The sequence below is a fragment of the Acipenser ruthenus genome, chromosome 2, assembly GCF_902713425.1.
Source record: "Acipenser ruthenus chromosome 2, fAciRut3.2 maternal haplotype, whole genome shotgun sequence".
Taxonomy (NCBI): domain Eukaryota; kingdom Metazoa; phylum Chordata; class Actinopteri; order Acipenseriformes; family Acipenseridae; genus Acipenser; species Acipenser ruthenus.
The window spans coordinates 86,429,889-86,453,327 of NC_081190.1; the positions used below are offsets into that span (position 1 = coordinate 86,429,889).

The 23,439-nt window shown below is 37.0% G+C and overlaps 1 protein-coding gene across 3 annotated transcripts; it reads left to right on the forward strand.

The window, feature by feature from the left end:
* Positions 1-593: 593 nt before the first annotated feature.
* On the forward strand, positions 594-23,415 carry LOC117409504 (neuronal acetylcholine receptor subunit non-alpha-3-like). 3 transcript variants are annotated; one of them, XM_034015663.3, is made up of 6 exons: positions 594-871; positions 15,292-15,443; positions 18,679-18,723; positions 19,626-19,735; positions 21,232-22,117; positions 22,446-23,415. In XM_034015663.3, the coding sequence occupies exons 1-6, from the start codon at positions 817-819 to the stop codon at positions 22,572-22,574; spliced, it is 1,377 nt and encodes a 458-aa protein (XP_033871554.3). In that variant the 5' UTR covers positions 594-816; the 3' UTR covers positions 22,575-23,415. The 3 variants fall into 3 exon arrangements, with proteins under 3 accessions (XP_033871554.3, XP_058859120.1, XP_058859122.1); XM_059003137.1 differs by having other exon boundaries at positions 15,292-15,368; XM_059003139.1 differs by lacking the exon at positions 15,292-15,443 and having other exon boundaries at positions 815-871.
* The last annotated feature ends 24 nt before the right edge of the window (positions 23,416-23,439 follow it).

Consider the following 23,439-nt stretch of genomic DNA (forward strand, 5'->3'; position numbering starts at 1 on the left):
AAATAAGGAAAATCCCCCTCTTTCCTTAATCTTTTATATGAACGATATACGGTTTAGATTACAAACAGATGTGCATGTACAGTTGTTATACAAATGCTTAAGAACAAAAATGTAATTAATGCACAGACGGATAGTTGAATGTTGGAGTTACCTATGCATTGCATAAATACACAGAACTGTATATGTATGCATGTATTTATTTATTTATGTATTATTATTATTATTATTATTATTATTATTATTATTATTATTATTATTATTATCCATCCATCCATTATCATTAACCGCTTACCCCTTTACAGGGTCGCGGTGTATTATTATTATTATTATTATTATTATTATTATTATTATTATTATTACAATCATTTTTCTTTTGAGATGACATTTTGATACTGTATTGTAAACATACCGATATCCTTTATCCTACAGTATTTATTTATTTATTCTGCCGCCTCTGTTTTCATCTTCTCTGTCAATCTCCCTGCGTTCCAGCTTTAGTGGCTCAATATATTACGCCGCTCTGATTGGTTGAGTAAAACTTGCCCATAGCTTTTCAATGGCAGGGAGGAATCTCATTGCAGCTGCAACACAGGCAGATCGGACAGCCAACGGGAAATCGATAGGGGGATCATTAGAAACACATTTTTCATGGGATGTGGAGTCCGAGTCACTGTGTTGTTTGTTTGTTTATTTAGAAGTGTTGACTGTACATATTTACAGTGACATCTCCCTTTAGCCTCACCCACTGTCGATTTAGTACTGACAAACATTTTGAGTACGCTAGTATGTAAGACTGGAGACATATGCGAAGGAACGATGAAGTTGATACTTGCTCTGATCAATTCAGCGCTTTCCCTGGTTGCTATTTTAGGTAAGTGTTTAAAGCGACCTTTTTGTGGTTTGTATTGCTTGGAACAATAAATTATTCTCTCACAAGTTAACATCAATTGAGTTCAGTTATTCAATAAAGATGTAATTTGGATGGTTATATTTACCGGTACCCTATTTCATTTTTTATATTTAATATACGTATTCAGACTCAAGGGGACATAACCTACACATGTACCCCCAAGCATTTTGTCATGTGCATATTATATAATATGTATGTATTTTAAAATACAGTTTATTATAATTCAAGAAACATTGTGGATGCATTTAAAAGTATTCTGTGATATTTCCACAAGCCGAATAACATGCACACCGCAATATAGCACGGCACAAAGAATGATTTTCATTTGATGATGTGTACAGTTTTTGTAAAACTAACTAGTTAACTATGTGCAGCGTACACTAGGGATGAAACACCTACGTACAACTAGTGGTAATACATTTCATATTTATGTATGTCATTGGGTTAGCGCCATCACCTGCACCATCTTACTGCCAAGAGACTGCATCACTCTTTTTTTAAGTGACCCAAGAAAAAAACATACAGAAAGGCACTGACATATTCTGGTACATTCTTTTAGATTTTGGAGACAATTATCCATGTTCTGGGACTAAAATATTATGCTAAAACTAATTCTATGTTTCAAAATGGACTTTCCATATTTTAAATTGCTAAATAATTAATGGGGTGAAGCACATTGAAATGATAGGCACAATTGTACATGTTATATTGGCTTGGGACAATAAATAAATAAATAAATAAAATAAAGCACACACACTTGAGAGCCTTTAAGAAGACTGCATTATTATAAGTAGTACTGTACCTATGGCATCATAATGTGCCATTGACATTGATAATAGCCCTTTTCATTTCAGCTCTAAATATTGAGGGAAATGACTATATATGTAATATTGTATTGATTTTCTTTGCTGGGGAATCAACTAGGGGCTTTGCTTTGGCTATTGGCTCTGTCACAGCGCAGGTTAGGGAGGCAGAATCATTGGGGACTTTTCTCCTCACTGGTGCTGGCCATTACTGACTAGGTGTTGGTGAACTCAGGGGGCACCTATAGGGCTCGGTCCTCCAGAGACTGTAAGCTTGTTTACATGGGCCATTGGCTGCGTGGTGATATTGGAGGACACCCAGAGTCCTCCTTCAGTTCTCTTGAGCTGTGGAGGGGAACATATAGCACATTCTAAAATAGACAGGAAAAACTGGGGTTGAATCACTGAGGAAAAAGCCTTTTTACTTTTTGTATTGTTTCCTGTGCTATAACAGAACTTGTAGATGACATGTATAACCTTCAACTTCTGCAGTACAGTCAGAAATGGACGAACATAGCAAACAACAAGGACAAATATTGTAGAAAAAGACATCAGTTGCATCAGCTTTTGTGCTTAGATTGTGATTACACAAAGGTTCTCTACATAGGATGTATTTCCAGCATTAGTTACTGTGGTTGCCCTTATATACTGTACGTCTGTATGTCATTCTTACATTTTTATATACTGTAGACGTCCACTTATTTCAAGCGTTTCAGTTGAATTCGATTTGTGGTACTTCTTGATTATTGCTCTGATTGTGGATTTTGGTGTTCCATATTTCTTTATTACTGTTCTGTAGCCATTTCCTTTGCTGTAGTTTGCTACGAGCGGTTTAATATATATATCTTGTTAAAAAAGTGCTGTAAAGAAATTGTTGCTGCTGCTGTTGCTACCTTATCAGTTCGATGATCTAATTGTCTAATATACAGATAATGAAGAACCAAAATATTCCCGACACAATAAAAAGGGGAAACAATAATAATTAATTTAATACAACTAGTAGGAGGTAAGAAAATTGATTTTAAAGCACTGGTTGACACTTATTACAATCTTATGTCTCAAAGTCTCCTTGAAATGCACACATCACATTCTCCACAATAAATATTTGTAGTAAAACATTTTGTGATTGGTGTTTGTCCCAAACTACTGAAGTGTGTGTAATCCTAAAATATTTGATAAGGAATGTCTTGATGAGCTAATGTAACATTTTAATGAATAGTAATGCATAGTTCACTGATGCTCATCTCTTAATCCTTACAAACATGAACTCCATTTCACCTGGTAAATAAATAATTATCTTGAAGGGAAAAAAAGTAAGTTACCAGCTGATAAGCTTGATATGTAATGGCATTACAGTATCTGGGGGTATATTCATCTGTACATTTTGGAAATTACTTGACTGGTTGATCGATTTCTGATATGAAATGAGTTTGTGGAACTCTTTTAATGTACTGCCTTACTGTTGGAAACTGTCAACTTAGCACATATGTTTAATGTGAGGCAGCAGGAACAAGGATTACAGATCCACTTAACATCACTAGAATTAACTGATTCATTGCACCCATAAAGTTAAGAAACCACTTGACCCAAAGATATGAGTTATAAAGGAATTAGCAGGAAAGAACGCTCTGTCTAGGTAAATCTCTTGTGTGGTTTTTCTAGTATATGGTGGTTGGGTGATGAATAAAAAACAGTTCAGCATGAAGGTCAACATCATTTTATAGAAGGCATCATACACATGAGATTCATAACTAAGGAGACAACAGCAGTCAAATACTGTCATAAATTCTCAATTAGAAATAACTAGAGATATACAAGGGGTCCTATGAGGAATTAGAAATGTCTTCTGTATGTAGCCTTGGCAAAGTGGTATGCAGTGTGCAGGTGTAGAGGTAATGCAGTGCTCAAGACAATGACAAGCAACAAAGTACTGGTGAAATGGTGGTTTATTTGTTATTCCAATGTCACTTGACAACAGTAAAATAATGGAGGACTGGCAATACACAACGATGTGTATTGCGCAGTTAAATAAACACAGTGTTCAGTCCCAAAATAATACTGTATTTAAACACGCACAGAACACAAACATGGTCACAAGTCCCGAGTGAGTGCTGCAGTGTAAGTGGTGAAATACAGTTTATTTAGTGAGTACGGGTGCAGTGAAGTCCGGGTTGGGTGCTGGCCTTAAGCGACAGCTCCCGGAAGTGTTAGCCATCTATAAAAGACAAACAGTACAGTTAATACGGCAAACAAAACAAACACACACGGTACATATACAGTCCTTCAGTGGTTCGTCCGTAACCATAACAAAAGGAACAGTTCACATCGTCACATCCCCTTTTATACCTTCAGCCACGCCCCCTTGGTTAGCGAGTGCAATCGTTTTCTTTCAATGCACGATCGCCACATCGCTTCCCGTCTGGGGTGATGACTTGGTGTACTGTGACTCCACCCCCTTTCTAGATGGCCTACTTATACCTTTCCCTGGAATGAATTGCCGACCCATCCAGTCCGGGGCACACTGTTCCGTTTACACGGCGCCCTCACAGATCGGGAGGGAGATTTGTAACTCAGGTTCATTCTTGCTCTGTCACAGTAGCATACCGTATTTGTTTTCTGTATATTATGTGATTTATAAAATGTACATCTCTTTGTTGCTAGATACCCCCCCCCCCCCCCCCCCCCGCAACACTCCCTACATGCCACGATGAGACTGATGCCCCCTACTGCCTTGCAAGTGCCACATACCATAAAACTAATTCAAAACCCTGGGCTGTACAATAGTTCAAAGTAACACTGCAGTTATTATTATTATTTGTTTATTTAGCAGACGCCTTTGTCCAAGGCGACTTACAGAGACTAGGGTCTCGTAAAAGTCTTGTGAACTATGCATCAGCTGCAGAGTCACTTACAATTACATCAGTTAAAATGGAAGGCTCTTTTTTAATGCCTACCCCAATACCATTAAAGATTCTGCAGTATTTATCGAGGTTACTCATGACTTCAAGGTAGGGGTGCAACAATTAATCGATGCATCGATTATTGATCATCTGTCCTTTAAATTTTGCGACCTTCGATTACATATTGGTGAATCGTTGCATCAAATTAGAACCCAGTTTGAAGTGTCCTGTTGCCGGTTTGCATTAAAACCTTGAGTGTGTGAGAGTGCGCTTCTTTTAGTGCTAGTATGGTAGATTAAAAGTCTGCTCGGGTATAAAAATAAAACCCGACCCGACCACAGCCAATCCGAATCCGAGACCTTTTTCATACCCGACCCGACCCGACCCGAATATCGCCATAAATAATATCAAACATGCTATTGAAATACAGAAAGCATATTTTGAGTCAAAACGCAAATTAAAAAGAAAAGCATCCAGTTAGATGAACATTTTACTTGGTAGTCTCAGATACAGACATACAACATCATGTTTGGATAAACCTAGCTAAAAAACATCAAAGTTAACATTCAACATCAAATAGCATTCCAGAACTACCTTAAGTCGGTGGTCATGCTTCTTTTTAAGTATTCCAAGATATTATCGGGTATTTTATAAAATCCCTCAAAAGAAAACAAACAAACCAAAAAAAGTCTTATAAATTGTCATGTAATAAAAGAATAGAGTCAACGGTGGAAGCTTAAGGGCATTCCTCCGCTGGTCAATTGTCCTTCCAGCTATGCTGAAGTTCCTCTCGCTGCTGCTACTGCTAGCTGGAATGCAAAGCATACTTCTAGCCAGCCTTGCCAATTTAGGGTACACAACACTGTGTTCCTTCCACCAGCCTAACAGATCCCGCTCGTTTTCCATCGCAATCAGCCTCTGTGTTGTATACTGCTGCACTTCATCATTTGTGCCCTCTTCTTCATGTACATTCTCGTCGATATGATCGTAGAGCAAGTGCTATGTTTGAGCCCTGATCTGTCACCCAGACTAATTTATTAAAATTTGCTGGGTCGAATCCAAAAGTATTCACTAGCAGCTTTAAAATCTCATGCCTGATGTTTTCATCAGTGTTGGCGTCCTCCAGTGGAAACATTGCTGTTGTTAAAACTCTGGCATTGAGTTTAAAGTCTGGTGTGATATAATGACAAGTCATCGACATATAATGGATTTTACGGTAGTCGTCTGTCCACGTCAGTTATCATTCCCACCTTCAGTATATCACTAATCTGAGAAATTAGTTGTTCTCTTTTTTCTTTGGCAGCATCACGACACCTCCTTGAAATTGTTCTTGGATTCGGTAGCACACTACCTGCGAATACTCGACCGTACGTAGCACCCACATTGATAAGCTGTTGTTGACAACTTCATCCAAAACAGCAGCTTTCTTTGGAGAGCGAGAGAAAAAAGTTGAAACACCAGAGAGGGTCTTGAAGACAATTCAAGCCTCTGAAACTGCTTGTCCCATTATTAGATTTAGTTGATGGGCACAGCAATGGACATAACGTGCATTTGGATATTTTTCCCTTACAAACTTCTGGACCCCACCAGTATCACATTTTTACACTAGCTCCATTGTAGCTCAGTGCAATTATTTTAGTTTTTTCACTTTCTTCTGTGAATATGGCATCTAGTTGTTGCATAATGGCAGTGGAAATAGCTTCAGTATTTCCACGTTGCAACTTGGTAAACCCAAAATATCGCTCAACAACACGTCCAGTTTTGGGAACAATATACCTAAAAACTAGTACACTTTGGGAAATATTTGTAATGTTACTGGTTTCATAAACTTGAATAGCGACATAATCAGTCTGTTTCAGATCTTTTGCAAGCGAGTCAACGACCCCAAGCAACGAGACTGAGGCCTGGCTGGAAGACTGTTATCAAACAAACCAGTCTGGGTCTGTTGTACACCTAAAACCACAGTATCCAAAAGAAACTGTGCGAAGAGGACAGAGCGGACGGGCGCTGTTGTGGATCCTATACCGAGGACTGAAGACTTTGTTGCAGCTGTTTGTTGATTCTATCAAGAATTGAAAGCTTTGTTGCCAAGTTTGATCCAATGTAGGATTGAAGACGTCATTGCTGAGAGGAGAGCCTTTTGTACTGGACACTTAAACAGATTGAGTTTCCAAACCAGGGGACCAAAAGTCTAAGCTTCAAGGAACTGTTGAGTATAATTCCAGTTGCATTTTCCTTTCATAGAACTAAATTAATTAATTGTAACACATTAACATATAATTGAACTGTTAATTATTTAGTTTGCACACTTTGCGTGTGAAATAACTTTTAGTGAAACTTGATGAAGTAACTATAAGTAATCTACCTCCTATTGTTGTATGAAGAATTTCTTTAAAAGTAAAATTGTCATATACTTAATCTATATACCATTAATAAGCTTAATGTGATATATTCTAAGATTGTCTGCATCGTTTCAGTCTGAGGCTGTGATTGTATGTGGGCGTGTGTGTGTGAGCAAGCTACTACGTCACAACTTGCTCGAGTGCTGCTGATGTGTGCAGCATGAGTGCAGAGAGTTTTTTTTAATTATGTTTGTGCTTAGAGACTTAAGAGATTTACTTTATGACTTTTCTGATTTCTGTTTATTATTTGTGTACTTAATAAAATAGTACTATTGATTAAACATTCCTTGTGTCTGCTCGTGAATGTGTGTTCATAGTAAATCCTCGATCTTTGTAACACTTCAGTTAAATATTGTTAGTAAGAGAACTAATCAACCCAGATAAACATTACATTATCAATTATTGAATTGTTCCTACAAGATGCAGCCTAGAAGTTCAGAGGTGCCTTTTAAAGACTGTGGCCTTCCTCAAGTGTGTTTCCATTGCCTGATCAAGCTTTGAAACAAAATCTACCAGCCCAAGAAACACACCAGGATTGGAAGATGTTGATGATTCATCATGACCTCGTTATGCATTCAATGATCAGTATGTGTTGGTTTTTAGACATTCTTCATTGTGCTTCTTTGTGGCATTTCGGTAAGCAGTGCTAAGCTGGACAACAATATTCACTCTCCCTAACATTCCTAGACGCATTGCACTTGTTTTATTAACTCTTGTTCTCATGCTTCTGTGATTTAGAGGAGAGATGTTGCAGTTCTGTAACTCCGGTTCTTGGCCGTGCTGCATCAGTGTCACCCCGAGCCTTAGCAAAAAGGAAGCAAGGAAAGCAAAACAGTGCTGTTGTTTTCATTTGCACAACCCCATGACCTAAGCTTATACCACGACTGGTTAAATGTTCGAGTGTACGCCAGTCCTCTGTCACTATTCACCTGTATTAATTTAATGGAGGTCTGCTTGGTCCCAACCTTTTGATCTGCAGTTTCTGCACTTCCTCCATTGTAGCAATTATTAGCAAGCATAACTTCTACTGTATTCATGTCTTCTTTTTTTAATTAACTTAGAATATTAAAACCTGGCAATGATACCAGAAAAAAAAACTAAAACACACCAAATCTACTCACATTTAACAAATTACAAATATTATAAATAATATTAAAATAATACAAATATAATGTACAGTATATTTAATAACCCCAAAAAGGCAGTACTAGTCGGTAAATTACCAAAAATAAATAAATAAATAAATTTGCCAAACACCGTAAGATATTACTGAGCTTATGTTAAAGCACTGCTGAAGAGCAGCAGCCTCGGGAGAAAAAGGGGCAGATGGCACAAAATAAATTTAAAGTGTGAAAAGAACGAAGTTGAGCAAATAAGAGTATTCATAAACAAAGATAATTCGACTTGTGAATTTTATTTTAATATTTAAACAGCTTAAACGATTTTTGTCTTTCCACAAAGTAACAAGACTGAGAAGAGACAAAGTCGTGCTGCTCTTATTTACAGCTTTTGTTGTCTTGGCACATGCGCGCTAATCGTCTGATCACCGTGTTCGCTAACCGGCCGCACTCCATCTGGACATTTTTAAGACAGTCATAGCCAGTCCTGGCTGACGGCTTGCTGCTACTGCGCATGTGCACGATGAATTTGGGTTCTCGCATTTCTGAACGAGCACTGCCCGGCTTCAGCCCATTAAACAGATGGGATGAACGACATTGTTGATGCGCCAGTGTCACGTGACAGGGGGAAATGAAACGCACAGCACCCAGAAGAAGGGAAGCGCTTTGGGGCAGTTTTTATTGAAAGCGTATGATATGGTCTGGAAAGAAGGTTTAATATATAAAATAACATCATTGGGGATAAAAGGGAGGACTTTGTGGTGGATCAGAGAGTTTCTGAAGGAAAGAGAATGTAAAGTAAAAATTAAGGGGAAGTTCTCTGAAAGATTTGAGATGAAAAATGGAACTCGTCAAGGAAGTGTTATTAGCCCTTTGCTATTTAATATAATGATAAATGATCTAGCTGGGGATATTTTAGTAGGATCAAAAGTATCTGTAGGTCTGTTTGCTGATGATGGGGTTATTTATAAAAGGAATAAACATATTGAAATAGTTAGGAGGGAATTGCAGGAGGCATTGAATAATCTGGAAAAGTGGTCAAATAAATGGGGCTTTAAAATATCAGTAACAAAAACAGAGGTGCTATTATTTTCACGAAGAAGAAGAGAGCAGGAGAAGTTACATTTATTATACCAAGATAAGATTCTTAAAGAGGTGGAGGAATTTAAATACTTGGGAGTGTGGTTTGATAAAAAAAAAAATTCTGTAATAGATACATGTAAAGGAAGGTTGAATATTCTAAGAAGTATTTCAGGGACGAGTTGGGGAGAAAATAAAACTTGTATGATGATGATATACAGAGGGTTAATTAGGAGTGTAATAGATTATGGAAGTCAGATTCTAGTGGGAACTTGTAAAAGTAAGATGGAAAAATTTGATATTTTACAAGCTAAAGCAATAAGGGTGTGTATAGGAGCTATGAAATCTGCTCCAATAAATGCTATGCAGGTTTTAGTAAATGAGATGCCATTGGAACTAAGGAGAAAATGGTTAAGTATAAAATATTGGATAAAGGCTAACTCTCTGAATTCAGAATTTCCTCCTCGGAAAAGCATGGAAGATAGGTGGATTAATCATTATAAAAAGGAGAGGTGGGAAACAAATGGAGGCACGTTGGGGTATTGGATGCAAAAATGGATAAAGGAATTGGGAATGGAAAATTTGAAGCTGGTAAAGAATGTTAATATAAATGTGTTTCCAGAATGGATGATGGGAAAAACCAAAATGTTGTATAGAATTGAGTGAGCAAGTGAAGAAAGGAGGGGAAAAAATGGAACTGAAAAGAAAGTGTCAAGCTTTTGTAGAGGAGAAGAGTATGGAGGCACTATGTATATATACAGATGGATCCAAGGATCCAAAAAGAGGAAGAGTGGCGATGGCATATTATATCCCAGAATTAGATATCTGTAAAATAGCGAGGATATCTGACCATTTATCAGTATATGTTGCAGAAATGGTAGCTATACTATTTGCAAAAGATAAAATAGCTGAAATAAAGCCTAAAAAAGCAGTCATATTTTCAGATTCATTGAGTGTTCTTATTGCATTAAAAGGGGAGTTTAATGATAGAAGAGATATCATGTTTGAAATAATGCAACCATATAAGGAATGTACAATAATGGGGATCGAAGTGATTTTAGTTTGGATTCCTGGTCACTCTGGCATTCTGGGCAACGAGATGGTTGATCTGGCAACAAAAAATGGGTTAAAAAGAGAGGAAATTGATGTGGTGATTCCTCTGGGATCGCAGGAAATGGGAGGCTATGTGAAAAAATGATAGTAAAAGAATGGCAGAAGAGATGGGATGAAAGCATAAAAGGAAGGTTTTATCATAATATCCAGAAAGAGGTGAATAACAGTTGGGTGAACAAAGAGTTGGGAAGGAAAGAGGAAAGAGTGTTGGATAGGTTAAGGATTGGGCATAGTTCTTTAAATGAACATCTTTTAAGACTGGGGAAACATGAAGATGGAAAGTGTGAAAAATGTAAAGTAGCTGAAACAGTAGAACATTATTTATTAAAGTGTGAGAAATATGAGGAGCAGAGAAGGAAAATGGAGAGGAGGCTGAGAGAAATGGAGGTATATGAGGTCAATATAAAGAACTTGCTGGGAAAAGGGAAAGAGGACAGGAGACTGAATAGAGAAAGGATACTGACGAAATATATAAAGGAAACAGGAAAAGAAGGGAAGTCATAAAGATGACAGAAAAATAAAGTAAAAGAAAGACAAAGGACTACAGATAGAGGGCGCTGATCATCTAAAATAATAGCTGGAATGTGCCCTATAGATTAACCAGAAGAAGAGACTCGACGAGCAAGCGAACACTGTTAACCGGCCGCTCCTGCTGTAACATGATGTACAGTTTTAACAAAATAAGTACAGTCAACCTCGGTTAACTCGACTGGTGGATAACTCGATACCTTAGCTTAATTCGACAGACAGTCTTGGTCCTGAATTTTCTCCATATAAAACATATGCATCATGTCTCTATTTAATTTTTTAATTCCACACCACGCTCATTCAATTGGCTTTAAAGCTCAAGTTATTCGGGATAACAAGCTTGTCAGCTTCCAAAGCTCGTGTTTTTGCATGCAAAACAATCGACAATGTTTGATTTCTGAACTATAATTGAACTATACAAGTTGTACCGAGATTGTACAGTACTGTAATACTGTGTAATTGATTCATTCACTGCAGTTCTTTCAACTGTTTTCAAGGACACAACCTAAAAATAAACCTGTAAATGCTGTAATACTAAACGTGTGAGTTCTATTACTTATATGCATGTTAATGCCATGGCTCATGTGCACCCGTGGTTAACTCGACACCGTGGATAAGTCAACACTAAATGGCATCCCTGTGGGATGTCGAGTTAACCGAGGTTGACTGTATATAAAAGCACCAGAAGTATTAATATAGTTAAAAGGTGGCAGTATTTACATCCGCAACTGTGTAGATCATTAAAATAGTATCTGAAATGATGCCACTGATAAACTTGATAGAGATTTAATCCCAGGATATTATTTTCTGAACATTTTAATTGAGTTAAAATGTAGTGTCCTGTATTACATGCTTTAATATTTCTCAGAGAGGTGCAAGTATATAGTTGACACTTCATGAAAATATTGAACTGTATCCTTCTCAGTACTTTAACAGAGGTCATGAAAATTAATTTTCTAATGTCTCGTAAAATTGAATTTTCACATTATAGACCCATTGTAACTTGAAAGTCAAATGCGGTTTCTGTAATGGAGGTGCAATTTGTGTTAAAGAATTGAAAATATAATTGGCAGTGAGTGTAGTTTCCTGAAATATCTGTTATGTCATGAAGCCACAGACTAAACTGAGGATTCAAGTATGATATATTGAGCCATTAGTTCCTGCATACAAAGAGTTGCAGTGAACAATACAGAACAAGAGATTTAGCTTCATTTTGGATTTTACAGTGATGGCGGTAAGCAGACAGGCTCAGATGCAATATGCTTGTCAAAAGTGACCTCAGGTTCAAAGGAAATGTCCGTAAGCAGAGGCTGAGAGTTCCTAAGCAAATGCTTTGAGTCATACAAGTATGACCCCTGCCTTGTCTGAACCGAGTTGAAGGGATGCTGCAGTTGACTCTGACAGATAGGACGCTAAAAAGGCAGTTCTCCTCAGCTGGATTTACATTGTGATCAATATTTTCGAATAGATGCTTTGAAATTACCTCCACCTGGGTAAACAGCCCAATGGGGTTGACTTCAAACTGTTTCAATCCAATTTGTTTCTCTCATGTGCAGAACAAAAAGAAAATCAGCAGGTTGAACTGATACTGTGTTTTATGTATCTATCTATCGATCTATCTATCTATCTATATATAAGTACTGTAATTGCATTTAAACCCATATGAGAAAAAAGCCTTCATAATTAAGCGATGTGACAGCACATTGCCTATTTACAACTTTCTCAACTGTTCTTTATTGGAATTCTGTACGTCTTAAACTTTTTATTAAATAAATTCCAAGCACTGAAAATGCTTTGAAAATCCCCACACTTGAAACCAGAGAATCATTCATCAAAGACCAAGAAAACAAAAACACAACAAAGAAAACCGTCTTCAATATAAAACTTGTTGAAATATGTCTACAACAGGTAGGGGAGAATAGAGACTTGCATGACATTGGCATTGAGTAACTTTTGTATTCTGTATATGGCAAAGGAGAAAAGAGAATGAACTGCAGCCTACAGGAAAATGCATGCAAAGCCTGTTTTGAACTGCATTGACGAGGGTGTCACAGTGTAAATATTTAACCATCCCCCACCATGATACCATTCAAAGGCAAGAGTTAAAATAGATACTGACTCTGACAGTGATTCATTTGTGATGTTTTACTATTAAAAGCCTATTAATTGTAACAAATGTTATGAAATTTAAAAAGTAACAAATGGGGCTGAAGTGAATTTTTAGGTTATATGATGTCACCAGAACCCTTTGATGTCACCAGAACCCTTTAATTAACAAGACAGATTGCAGTGTATCTAGGCTTCGTAGAAAAAAAATCTCCTGAAATGAAAGTAAATATCGAAACCAGTAATTTCACAATTCCCTCTAAATATATGTGTGGTTTGTGCACATATAAGGGTTGGCCAAAAAGCTAGAAATATATGCCATAACCCTGTCAATAGGGCAGAGTGGCACTATGGGAAACCAGGATGGTACCGAATTAACATGACAAGTCATTAATTTGTTTTAGTTGTTCTGACGGGATACATAAGGGGTGCATATCCTCAACAGTTCCTTTATTCACAATAGTATTTTACCTGATGTGTGGTGGGAATCTGGCTTCCTGTATTGACACTCAAAACATGTTAATATGTGTCACAAGATTACCTGTTCATATATCAGAGCACACATTTAGTTTCCTCAGAAAGAGTGTAAGAAGTGTAAAATATTGTAATACACTATGCTACACAGTACTATACTGTAGTGCAAGTGGAGCCACAAGTCAGTGTTCTCACCTCTAATTAGCAGTTACAACATTATCACTGGTCCCTGCCCCTTTTTTATGTTAAGATCTTTTGGTTCATTTACTGGGGTTTTTAAAACTTTAATTCAGGATATAAATATTTGTCATGTGCAATGCTTTAGCTCAATGGTACTCATCTCTGGCCCTCGAGATCTAATCCAGTCCAGGTTTTACTCCAAGCAGGTTCTAATGTAGTTAGTTGAAGCTGCTAAGAGGCAATTAACTAATTTAGGATCTGGTTGGAATAAAGACCAGGACTGGAATCAATCTCGAGTGACAGAGTTGAGTACCACTGCTTTTCATATTTTATGATCTAAATGTTTCTTCCTGGTACAGTTTATATTCACTTCCTGTGTGGTAAGTCATATTAACGGATTGCAGCCAAACCATTAGAGTGAAAATGAGTTACAGTAAAGGAACTGATTTTGTACCAGGTAGTAGAAGCATGTTTCACTTCTGTAGCGATAACCAGAACCTAAAACAAAAAGGGGCATCAGGGATAAAGCTGATGGGATTAAATAGGAGGCACAGAGAATTGTGGGAGTCTGGAACCAACTCCACAGTAATGTTGTTGAAGCTGACACCCTTCAAGAAGCTGCTCGATGAGATTCTGGGATCAATAAGCTACTAACAACCACACGAGCAAGATGGGCCAAATGGCCTCCTCTCGTTTGTAAACTTTCTTATGTTCTTAATAAGAGGTAATAAAATAGATTTTGATAACCTTGGTTAGAGCTCTTTAAAGATCATCTTTGTTGCTTTACTTTTCTTCCACTGTCGTGTTCCACTTCAGATGATGTAATGGATTTCTCGTGCTATACAGTACAACACTCTAAATTTAGCATTCAGTGTTTCATTGAATTCAGTGAGGTAATCATGCTCTTCCTTTTCTTTTCCTCCATATGTGCAATGGAAGGGAAATCCATTTTTATATTCCCATGTGACATTTTTGGTTTTTCTTGTCTAAAATGATCATGTTAAAAGAATCATCTTTGAGAGACCTTATGCTGCTTTCAGAGTACAAAATCACAGTGTTCTGTCCTGGGACTTGGACGTTCCTTCTGTAAAGCATTTCTAAACATCCATGCTAATATCCTGGGACATGACATTGTATTTTTTTATTGGGAGAGTGTAGCTTGAACCTGCTTCAGAATTTCTGTGGCTTAAAGATAAAGTTGGAAACGTTGATACGTTTTTTGGCTGTTATGCCTCAACATTATTAAGCAGAATGCTTAATGGTAATAGTTAGGGACTAGAGAATAATAATGACAATCATAATAATAATAACCAATGGAAGTTTAACGGTTGACGCATGCTATTGCACCAACAAGTTACAATACAGTACATTTATCCTGTATCCATTTAAATACACAGTTACAGAGTTCTGCATATTAAGATAAAACTGCATTATTTGCAAATATTCATACCACATCTATATTTGCATTACAGTACTTGCAGCAGTGAAGACATATTCATTCCCTGATATAGTCCAGCCACTGTCCCAAATGGTATTTCTGCTTTGATGAAACTGGACAGCTGATTCAGCACCCATGCCATGTGTTTTACCCCCCTGCACTCACCCCTTTAATGATTTATTTGTGTTTTTCCATGAAATTGTTTATGGTGTTGATCTGCTTTTAAATCTTTTTCTTAGCTACCGATGATTTCATTTCATTGGCGGAGATGGAAGACTCACTACTAAGAAATCTATTTAGAGGCTATCAGAAATGGGTAAGGCCGGTTCAGCACTCTAATGACACCATAACAGTCAAGTTTAGACTAAAGATTTCCCAGCTCGTGGATGTGGTGAGTATTTTCTGTGCTTTCATATGAGTATTTTCTGTGCTTTCATATGAGTATTTTCTGTGCTTTCATATGAGTATTTTCTGTGCTTGCATATGAGTATTTCTGTGCTTTCATATGAGTATTTTCTGTGCTTTCATATGAGTATTTTCTGTGCTTTCATATGAGTATTTTCTGTGCTTGCATATGTTCAGCACACTTTTTAAATATACAATTCTGTGTGTTGATGTGTGTGTGCTAAAATAATATAGCAGTATAACATGATTGAAAAGATTAATGAAGCTATAACAATATGCTTTCTATTTTTGGTAGGCTTATGTACATTAACATTAGATTTGGCTTATAAAAACATAAAAAAAGGATTTGCATTTATTAACTGAAGTTTCATAAGCTTATAATGACATAGGATTTAAATGTTCCCAAAGGATATTCAGACAGCCATGGAGCATAAATGCTGAAATTTGAAATTACAGGTGATTTTTTTTTTTTTTTAGATTTAGTTTACTGTAAAACCAGATTATTAATGAGAAATAACCACGTCTCAAATTAGAAGGGTGGGGGGTGGGCATGCCTGGGGAGGCTGCGTGGAGCTCAAAAATCCTGTGCTTTTCGAATGACAGATTTTGGAATGTCTAAGCCGGAGTATGATTTTTTTTTCCCTCAGACTGACAGCATGTTCTTATTTCTTGTCACAGTATGTCCTTGACTGACTGACTCCACAAAGTCCTTTATAATGTTAAAGCTGTCATACATTTAATCAGTCCCATTCATTTTCATCGACAACAGGTAGTAGAATGATTTTATGGATGACAATAACAAAACTGGAAACTTTTCTACATCTAGTTAATATTGGAACTATGGACTTACTGGAGATTTGAGATATTGGAATCTTAACATCAAAAGAAAAGTGATGTTTTTGAGTATGAATATGTTCTGGGTTATATCCAAAAATCTCATGGATCATTTTTGTAGATTCACTTGATTGTCATGCATACATATGGAAATGCAAAAGAATGAGGTACGTATTTATATCAGATATAATGTAAACAGGGGTAAAGCACAGTAAGAAAGCGCCACCCAACATTGCTGCAAATTACTCTGGCCTAGGTTTTTTTTTTTTTCCATAATTAAGCCTTTTATCATTTTCTATAACACTATAATTACTGAATTACTTGAATCTCTTACAGATGCAAAATAACCAATTAGGGGAAGATTAAAACCAAATAGTTATGAACATGTACCAAACCACGTGTGAAACTAAATTCTAGCTAATTATATATCATTAAAATTCTTTTTAAAACAGTTTGGTTTGAAATCCATTGTTGACCAATGCAAGAAAACTAGATGAGGAGTTGGTCAGGCAATAGAGATCTTTCACCTCTGTAGGCCAGGGTTCAACCCTCGCTCAATTCATGGATGGTCTCAACAGCGGATATTGGTCCAACATCACAAACCACATAATTCTGCACATTTGTCAGTCTTTGCTTGTGAGAGGCCCAGGACTGAATGTTAAGCACTTGGCAGTGTGTCGACAGTACCCAGTGCCAGTGTCTCACCTTTCATCTGCACTATATTCCCAAGCACTAAAGTTTTATTATAATATACAAAAAATAACAGCCTAATTGTTTCTGGTGTTGATTAGATTTTTTTGGTATCTGAAAGTATTGTCAGTAATACTCTCATCTTTCAGTTGTTGGATGATGTCTAGGTTTGGTCAGATAAATTATGTTGAAAGAGTTCTCACTTGAATAATCCATAATGTATGATTGCAAGGAGGCTGGGTGTTATAGTACAGTACAGACTGTTCCAAAGGCTTTTAGATGTGTGTGGCTATTTTTTTTTTTTTTTTTTTTTTTACTTTGTGCCCATGGTTGACCTTGTATTCTCTTTAGCTGTGTAGTCTGGAGTGAGTCACAGTGAGGGAGATTTGTTTTTTGGAACAGCATTTTGAATCCATATGGAAAACCAGTTTTAATGCACTTTTCTGTCTTACACTGGTGCGATTAGAAATAAGTCTTGTTCGTTTCCATTGGTAGCTGAGAGAGATGAAACAGTAGTAAGGATTAAAGGGTCTGGGCTGGCAGAAATTGAAATCTCCAGCTCGCTCTCAGTGCCAAAGGTCAGCAAAGAATACACAGTGGACTGTTATTTGCATCTAATGTCAGTTAATGACAATTTACTAAATATTCCAGTTTATCTCGCTTGCAGAGGTACTGTACATAGTTCCAAAAACCGTATTTCTGTTTCATGTTTCTTATAAAGCATATTGCTTTGGAACCCAGTACTTAATGTTGCATTTTTAGGAGGCAGTGTGGTCCAGTGGTTAAAGAAACAGCCTTGTAACCAGGAGGTCCCCGGTTCAAATCCCACCTCTGCCACTGACTCATTGTGTGACCCTGAGCAAGTCACTTAACCTCCTTGTGCTCCGTCTTTCGGGTGAGACGTAATTGTAAGTGACTCCGCAGCTGATGCATAGTTCACACACCCTAGTCTCTGTAAGTCGCCTTGGATAAAGGCGTCTGCTAAATAAACAAATAATAATAATTTTCTTTGTGTTTTTATTTTTTAAGCCGTAGCTTTCATTTTGTCCATTTCAGTTACTAAGTGCACATTTGTAATTGAAAGTTTCCAGCAGTATCTCTTGCCAACCCCAGTCATTTTTCACAGCTGATTGGCTTTTGTGATTGGAGAGAGAAAGGATCTGACCTTCCTGACATTTGCCCATGGCATTTTAGTCTGGAGATTGCAATGTGGCACTTCACACTCTGAGGCTTCGTTCAAATCTCATTTCTGCCCATAATATTTTGTCATGTAATTATTTCTTACATATTCAATTAAATTAAAGCTGTGTAGCTGGAAACTGCACATATTTCTATTTTATTTCTATAAGTATATATCCCTACACATTGACATGGAGGGTTGCTGGAGCAGATCTGGAGTTCAAGCAACGGATGGTTTGGGTGTGGCCAATACTTACTCATATTAGGTTTTAAACTCCTACATCTATCTTACTGGCTAGTTAAAAAATCAAATGCCGCAATTTTGTTGCATATATTTTAACCAAATCAAAATGCTTGAGAACTAATAAAAAATAAACTGTGAAGGTAAGGGTTTCCAAAATATTAAAGGATGAAAAAGAATGCGGGTGAGTTGTGATTTGCATAAATGTAATTTATTTATTGCATTTTAAAAATAACTATGATTGAGAATTGATTTAAATTCCTATTTTATATTTTAGGATGAAAAGGATCAGCTTATGACGACAAATGTATGGTTATGGGAGGTAAGGGAAAGAAGATATTTTAATTTTAAATTTCTTGTGAGTATAATGGTTTATTACCATTGAGGCTGAACTGTTGTCAGTGTTCAACAGTTTATATGGCCTTGTTGTGTCTATGAATGGAAACCATAAAAAAAAAAAAAAACATTGTATATTTCCAGACCTACTGCTAGCATTACAGTATTTCATGGGTCCATGTAGGACTTCATCCACTGAACAGCATTAAAAGATTGTGGCATCTGAGACCGAATTTACTTCAGCTGCCAACTGGGCCACTGCAGTGTTTTCATTGTTAGGATATATCTTCATATTTCTTACACAACTGTAGTCTATGAATCTCGCAGTCAAGTTTAATTAAGGGTGTTGTCCAGTACATATGAACCTTTCTAACTGTCACAGTTACTGATTTGTCAGAATTCCAGTACATCTTATCTTGTACTCAGCTGTGACCCTATGGATAGAACCTAACAGCACACAGTAGGAAATCTGTGAAATCTATCTTGGACACCTATAGTTAAATGTTTTGAAGCTTCTTATTGAATCAGTTGTAACTACTTGATGTTCTTTTTACTGAATACTCCTCTCGCTCTAGTATTACTGGAAAATGCATTTACATTACTTCATGCCCGAGATACCTGCACTTAACAAAAGTAAGATCTGTTTTTACGGTCAACTATAAACAATTCCAAATGAAAAAAATAATCTAGTGTATCTTATTTCTCTATTTATTCTGGTCCAGATACAGGTAGCATAGTATAGTCTTTTCTTCCTATGCTGATTCAATTCAATGCTGTACGTCCCTGTGACTTAAGTTTCCTATAGTTTTAGTATATTAATATTTTACACACGTATCTGCTGAAGCTCAACACTCTGCTTTTAACTTAAGACATGGATTTGTTGTGCAGGAGTGGACCGACTGCAGACTGCGTTGGAACCCAGATGAACATGGAGGTATCACCTCGATCAGAGTTCCTTCTGAAACAATCTGGCTGCCTGATATAGTTTTGTATGAAAAGTAAGTATATATGTATCAGCAGATACATATATGATGTGCTAGGTATTGTTGCTGTATGATAACTGAATGCTGTATGGCAGGGGTGCCCAAAGTTTACAGAGCAGAGGGCCACATAGCAAGGCTACTGTGAGACCGTGGGCCCACACGTGACCAAATTGCATGGATTGCAAATTTCATGTACCATTTTCAAGTGCATTTATTTGCATACCTGTCAACATTGAGTTTTCAAAAGAAGAGAGCTTTTGTAAACTGAAATCTTAGTGCCTGAATTGAAGTGAATACATACATAAGACAAAGGCATACAACCATTCCACTTTATTACTTGGTAGAATGATAAGACTGTGATGAAGTGGCCCTTCTAACTGCTTTTAAAAAGGAAATAATACAACAGAAAAACAACCATGGCATGCTTCACAATCAAATTCTCTTGGTTCCAGTGGTTCTTATTGTACTGTAGTTGTAGGAGGCTGATTTGGCAGCAGCCAATACTTTGTAAAGAGGTCCACTGTAGTTGATTTTGCATGACAGCAAAGCATACATACTTGGTTGGCGTTGTTACTTTCATCACAAAGACTCTCCGCCCACCTTTTCCTCTGCTCACCCATGTATTGCTCATATGTTGCGTGTTTTGTTTCATAGTGGCATTTATTATTATAGTCTTTCATGACTCCAATGGACTGTTTGCACAGAAGACAGAGAGGTTTGCCCTCCTTTTCATTTAGAAAATATTTCTGTCCATTGGTCTCGAAATGTTCGAAACTCTTCTTGCACTTTTAGTCTCTTTTCCTGCTGCTGCCATTGCTTGCGTTGCTGTGTTTACTATCTCACAAACTGGCATGCATGTAGAAACCGGTCATTAGTGTTCATACGTAGCACGTGCAAAAATATATTCCTATATTATGCAAGTTCCTACGTAATCCTGCTCTCCTGTCTGCCTGCTTGCTGCTTAATATCAACAAACCGCTTTGGACACCTCTGCTGCAAAGGATGCTGTAAATCAAGTGGCAGCTGCTCTGTTCATTGCAGGCCACATAAGGTTAAATTGAAGAGACGTTGTGGGCCGCATTAAGTGGATTGTCGGCGGTGCTTTGGGCACCCTTGCTGTATGGCTTCAAAATATAGTGCACTGTACATGTTTTCCAGTATTACATCACTTTCATCTGCATGTCTGTGCTAATTAATGTAAATAACCGTGGAATCAAAACAACTGTCAAGTCTATGGGGAAGAGAGCCAATCCAAATTGTATAAAAAATAGGTACCACATAAACAAACATTAGATAATAATGATAAGAATTTAATTATATGATAAGCAACCATATTTAAATAATTTGTATCTAAATTCTAAAAGTTTTCAAGACACAAATGTTTTGGTTGCATAACTGCACTGGAAACTGGGTATTTCCATTCTGTACTTTTCACCTACCAACACACCTATATTGGAACACTAAGTACACTAACACATTGTACTCTTTGGCTATCCCATCCTTTTATTTAGTGCCGACGGACACTTTGAAGGATCCTTGATGACAAAAGTAATTGTGAAGTACAATGGCACTGTGATGTGGACCCCACCTGCAAGCTATAAAAGCTCCTGTACTATGGACGTGACATTCTTTCCATTTGACAGACAGAATTGCTCAATGAAGTTCGGTTCTTGGACTTATGATGGGGACATGGTGGACCTCATTCTCCTTGACGACCATGTGGACAGAAAGGACTTTTTCGACAATGGAGAATGGGAGATTCTTAATGCCACAGGAATGAAAGGAAACAGAAAAGATGGGCTGTACTCCTACCCATTCATCACATATTCCTTTATTCTCAAACGCTTACCTCTGTTCTATACTCTGTTTTTGATCATCCCTTGTCTTGGTTTGTCTTTCCTGACTGTGCTGGTATTCTACTTGCCCTCAGACGAAGGAGAAAAACTGTCGTTGTCCACCTCGGTTCTAGTGTCGCTCACTGTCTTCCTGTTAGTTATTGAGGAGATCATCCCATCATCCTCCAAAGTGATCCCTCTCATTGGCGAATACTTGCTGTTCATCATGATTTTTGTGACGCTGTCCATTATAATCACTGTGTTTGTTATCAATGTACACCATCGTTCTTCAGCCACTTACCACCCTATGTCTCCCTGGGTGAAAAAACTGTTCCTTCAAAGGCTTCCGAAGCTACTCTGCATGAGAGGACACACTGATCGCTACCATTATCCAGAAATTGACTTGAACAGCCTTGATGAAAAAATCAAATTGTCTGGTACAAAGAGGCCGTTATCTGGGAAAGCTGATGAAAACAAGGTATTGGTGGCACTGATGGAAAAAGCTACCAATTCTGTACGATACATCTCAAGGCATATTAAAAAGGAGAACTTCGTTAGACAGGTAAGAATACATCAGGGTCTGTTTATTAGTGTTAGACTAAACTGAATGGATAGATTGATGTTGTGTCCCACAATCATGCTCATTATTTTATACAACTCTGTTGGAGGGGTGGCATTTGTGTAATGTGTTTGTTAGTTTCATTTAAACATGAATCATATAAGTTCACATCATAATCATTGTGTACAGTCCTGATTTTCCTTTCTGTTCTGGACACTCCCTCTAGACCAATGGTGTCCCTGTATCAACCTTGTATCAGTATTTATTTTGTTTTGTTTAAAGTTGCGCAAATTGTTAAATAACCCCCAAAATTACTTTTTTTATTTTGCAGGTTGTCCAAGACTGGAAATTTGTGGCTCAAGTCCTGGATCGAATCTTCTTGTGGGTGTTTCTTACAGTTTCCATTCTTGGTACAATACTAATTTTTACACCAGCTTTACGAATGTACCTCAGTACCTAAAAATGAAAATAAGACACTACCTTATGTCAACGTTAGTATTTAATGTAAGTTTGGAATTGGTATTATCAACCTTTCTGGTCAAAACTGTGGATTTGTGTGTTATATATTTTTTTTGGACAGGGTTGTAAGTTTGTTATTATTTAACATGAAATTAACTACTTTATTACACTATAAGGATATGATCAGACCATATTTCAAATCTTAAAATCTTAACCAATTATTAGTTCAAAATACCAAACATTACATTCTGCATTGAACATTATTGTTTAGATACAATACGTGCCATAATCAGAATCATTTCAAATAACTAGGGTTTAAAATATATAATAAACCGCAAGACCAAAGGCTGGAAAAAGTATTGGCATTCTCTTAACAATGGACAACATAGGTATGATAAGTAGGGCTTCTGTTCTTATTGCATTTTTCGGTGCTTATCTTTTAGCTATTTGAGTTTTATGTAAAAAAATTTCGGGGCTTTCATTTTTTTCTGTCAAAATATGTTTCGTAACTCAACAGGACTTGCACATTTAAGTCTTACCTTATTTCCTTTGCTGTGTTCCACAGTGAATTCCTTATGGTCACGGGCACATTCTTCTGGGGTTTTTGTGTGTAGGCATTCTTTTCACCACAATATGCAATTCTGTTTTAAATCCTCTGTATCTTAACTGTATTACAGCTTTAAATCCTGTGAACAAGCCCCCATTCCTAATTGTAATCTAGTTTTAAATCTTGCAAGTGGAGTCTCCAATAGAAATGTAGGAATTTGCTGCCACTCAGTAGTTGGGGTGGGTTTAAGGTATCAGAACGAATCAGTCAGGAAGGAGGGACATTGCCCAGCTGCACTGGGAAAGATATATATATATAT